The sequence below is a fragment of the Carettochelys insculpta genome, chromosome 9 (genome assembly GCF_033958435.1).
Source record: "Carettochelys insculpta isolate YL-2023 chromosome 9, ASM3395843v1, whole genome shotgun sequence".
Taxonomy (NCBI): domain Eukaryota; kingdom Metazoa; phylum Chordata; order Testudines; family Carettochelyidae; genus Carettochelys; species Carettochelys insculpta.
This window is the reverse complement of record NC_134145.1, coordinates 56,503,136-56,506,453: the sequence shown is the minus strand read 5'-3', so window position 1 is coordinate 56,506,453 and position 3,318 is coordinate 56,503,136. Positions and strand designations below refer to the sequence as shown.

The following is a 3,318-nucleotide window of genomic DNA, read 5'->3' as shown; positions in this document are numbered from 1 at the left end:
TTTCCTAACACTCATAACATAGTCTCAGGGGGTAGCTTAGAATACATGGCTTATATACATGTATGTCTGAAAGAAGGAAGAGGTTAAGCGGATTATGCTAGCTACAGGTAACCCTCCCTTTTTCCTTCCAACACTCCTCCCACTACATAAACCCTGGATTCTAGGTGTGTCTACCAATCATCTGAAGAAGTGGATCTTGCCCACAAAAGCTCATGACTTAATATATTTATTAGTCTTTAAGGTGCTACAGGACTGCATGGTATCTCAAAACATATTTTGGAAGATTAAATCTTGTCCTGCAGTGTTGGAATGCCAAACTCAAAAGCATTGCTAATACAACATATGAGGAAAATGAAAATGAAATTGACTTTAAACCAAAAGTGCAAATGACTAGTAAACTTTTACAGTTCACTGTGGGGTTCTAATCTAGCTCCCACTGAAGTGGAAAGACTCTTAGGGCTTGTCTACACTTATGAATAGATGGATGCACACACTAAATTGACTGCTGCTCCTGCTGCTGTTGACCCCAGTACTCCACTGGGTTGCAAGGAATAAGGGAAGTCAACAGGAGAGTTTGTCCTCTTGACCCTCTGCAGTAGGGAGGAGTGGTAGTTGAACTAAGTTACTGTTCGCATAGTTGGAGTTGCATAGCTTTGTTTGACTTTGCCCGCAAGGGCAAGTGTACACTGTGAAACCTCCTGTGGACATCCCTTACTTGTGACAGTGAAGAGTACCAGGGTCTATGGTAGTGCCTCGATGGTTTGATTTGGTGCATCCCCATTAGTCATTGCTAAATTGAACGCAGAAGTTCGACCACGATTGAGTTGATCTTCTGGTAAATACAGACATACCCCTAGTGTAGACCTGTCCTTAGTGATTTCAGTGGGAGTTGAAATAGGCCCCAGAGCACTGAATATTGTTAAGACTTAGAATCAGAGCGTTCTCATACTGAGATCCTAGCCTAACACTATGTAAGAAACATGCTTGACTTCATGGAAGTGAGTTGTTCAGCTGAAGTGAAAACACTCAGCAACTTGCAAGAGTGTAACATTCCTCAGTTTATGTCCACTCTTACCTGAAGGAATCACTTCTACAGATCCAGGCATAATTTGGTCCATGTCCAAATCATTTTTATGTCAAGGCATCTAGCAAGGATACTAGTTATACTGATGTCTTGTATGTTGTGAACAACCTTCTGGTAGAAATCAGACCGAGACCCATACAATCCATTTATTGTAAGATCATGACTTGTAAAAGTCATTAGTAGGTACTGGATTTTTGCCATTACTAGCCTAGTTTGGATTTAAATGGGTGTTCAAAAAGTAAAAGTTTGCATATCCACAACATCAGTTTCCTGAGCAATCCAGTTGTGCTGTGTCTTAACTTTCATAAGAGAGGGACTTACTTTTTTCCCCCCCTTTGATGTCTGTGGTCTTGGTCCTTGAGTCGTTCAGTGATTTTTACCATCTGAATAGGTCTTCCATGGGAAAAGGATTGTGAATTATTGGTATCATTAGATAACTCCTGAGGCATTTTTAAATGCCTTACAATATTCTGAGGTTTGGGATATGGATGTTGTCCTCCTAAAGGCAGAAACTTGCTCACGAAAGGCACCAAATGGCTGTGAGTCATCAGTGGTGGCAATCTGCTGTTCATCGGTGGTGAAGGTTGCTGAGAGGGTGGGTTAGCAAAAGAGTATTGCTGCAAATTCTGCCGAACTTTTAGATTTTCATATGTTGCTTGTGGAGGTACTTTCATGATATAAGATTTTATTCCTGTTATGTTGTTAATTTTGTGTGAATTCTCTTGGTCAGCTAATGCTCTTGCAGGTAAAATTGGATGATAAAGGGTGGCTTCTGGCATACCACTCACAAAATTACAAAGAAGGGAATGCCACATCCCACCACTTAATGGGCTCAAAGTCACATGAGGCCATAAGCTGGCAAGGCTTCGTAAAGCTTCACGGTTCCATATGGACACAGGGAAATCATCCTCAGTGTGATAAAGCTGAGAGAAATAAATACTGAGGGTAATGTCTGGGTACTTTGTCAAGAAGTTGTAGATCTTGCTTATGCAGCAGTGCTCAGCCTCGTTACAAGGAGAGTAGTTTGAGTAAAGAATTATGTACCCCATGCTGTCATAGTCACATGTAACGGCATCCAGATAACCACCCATCTCAAATAACATGGACTCTGGATGGATGTTATACTTAAGGCAGTTGGTTGCATGGCCCTTTTGGACTAACGTTCCTGAGAAGCTCCTCAGTTCATAGAATATAAGGTGTTTATTTTGAGGACCCAGTAGCCCATATGGAAATCCAAAGGTCTTATGAAATTCCACATAAGGGACTCTTGCTTCTTCACCTGTCCGTATATGATAGGGGCATTTGGCACAGCTTTGGCTCAATGTCTGCCAGTAATAGGGCTTTACTACTGTTCCTTGATTCACCAGATATTCCTGGAACAACGTTTCCCTTCCTGGATTCATGTTATATTGGAAAATCAGACTACTCTTATTTCTGTAATTAACAATCCTGAAAGAAGAAAAAAATAAACTCATAATTTTTTCCTCCCATTTCCTTTGCGTTTATACCAGAAACCTCATAATCCATATTTTCCTCTAAGAATACTTTGCTGTTCAAGAACAGATGAGAAAGCTTTGTGGATGTCAGTTTCAAGTGAACAGCGATCAAACTGGAAACGTGAGTTCCAAGATTGTCCTTGATTTTGTGGGCCTGCCTTTGTATAAAAAAATTCAGAAAATGTCTCTTCCTGCTTCTACCTCCCTTCCCATAAAAGTGCAAAGTATGTAACAAATTTCAGACATTTGATCCAAAGGTTTTCCATACACAACCCGAGCACAATCAATTCATTTAAAAAAATGTATAATTACCATCAGTACATCTGCAGACCAGGATAGCTATCAATAGATAAATATGTAGCCAACTTCATAGGCTTTCCTGAGTCCAGTTGTTGATTCTCATTTTAGTCTAATAAATATTTCAATATCGGGGGGGGGTTTAGATAATTTGTTCAAATGGAAAAAAAAAGACTTTTTTCTTGTCTCCTATGTACTTGCTTGCAGTTTTGTTGTATGACTTTACTGAGGCATAGCAACCCTGTTATAATCGTGGTAAGGACTCTAAAGGCAACCTCATTTTGATGTTTGCAAGTGCCAAATGCTAGGATACACACACACACAAACAAGACTTTTTCATTTGTGTTTCAAGCAGTCTGCTGGGTTTGGCTTTCTTTCTTTTGCCTCTCAGCATTCCATTTTCCGTTGTCATTATTAAGTTTCTTTAATTTTTTTCCAGAT

At 39.9% G+C, this 3,318-nt stretch overlaps 1 protein-coding gene across 1 annotated transcript; it reads right to left on the bottom strand.

The window, feature by feature from the left end:
- Positions 1-1,387: 1,387 nt before the first annotated feature.
- APOBEC4 (apolipoprotein B mRNA editing enzyme catalytic polypeptide like 4) lies at positions 1,388-2,526 on the bottom strand. Its single transcript, XM_075003396.1, has one exon. It carries the CDS (start codon positions 2,485-2,487, stop codon positions 1,402-1,404), a length of 1,086 nt encoding a protein of 361 aa, XP_074859497.1. The 5' UTR covers positions 2,488-2,526; the 3' UTR covers positions 1,388-1,401.
- Between the last annotated feature and the right edge of the window lie 792 nt (positions 2,527-3,318).

Bases quoted from the DNA above. Each gene is read 5' to 3' on its own strand.
- APOBEC4 (XM_075003396.1), bottom strand. From the start codon at position 2,487: ATGAATCCAGGAAGGGAAACGTTGTTCCAGGAATATCTGGTGAATCAA.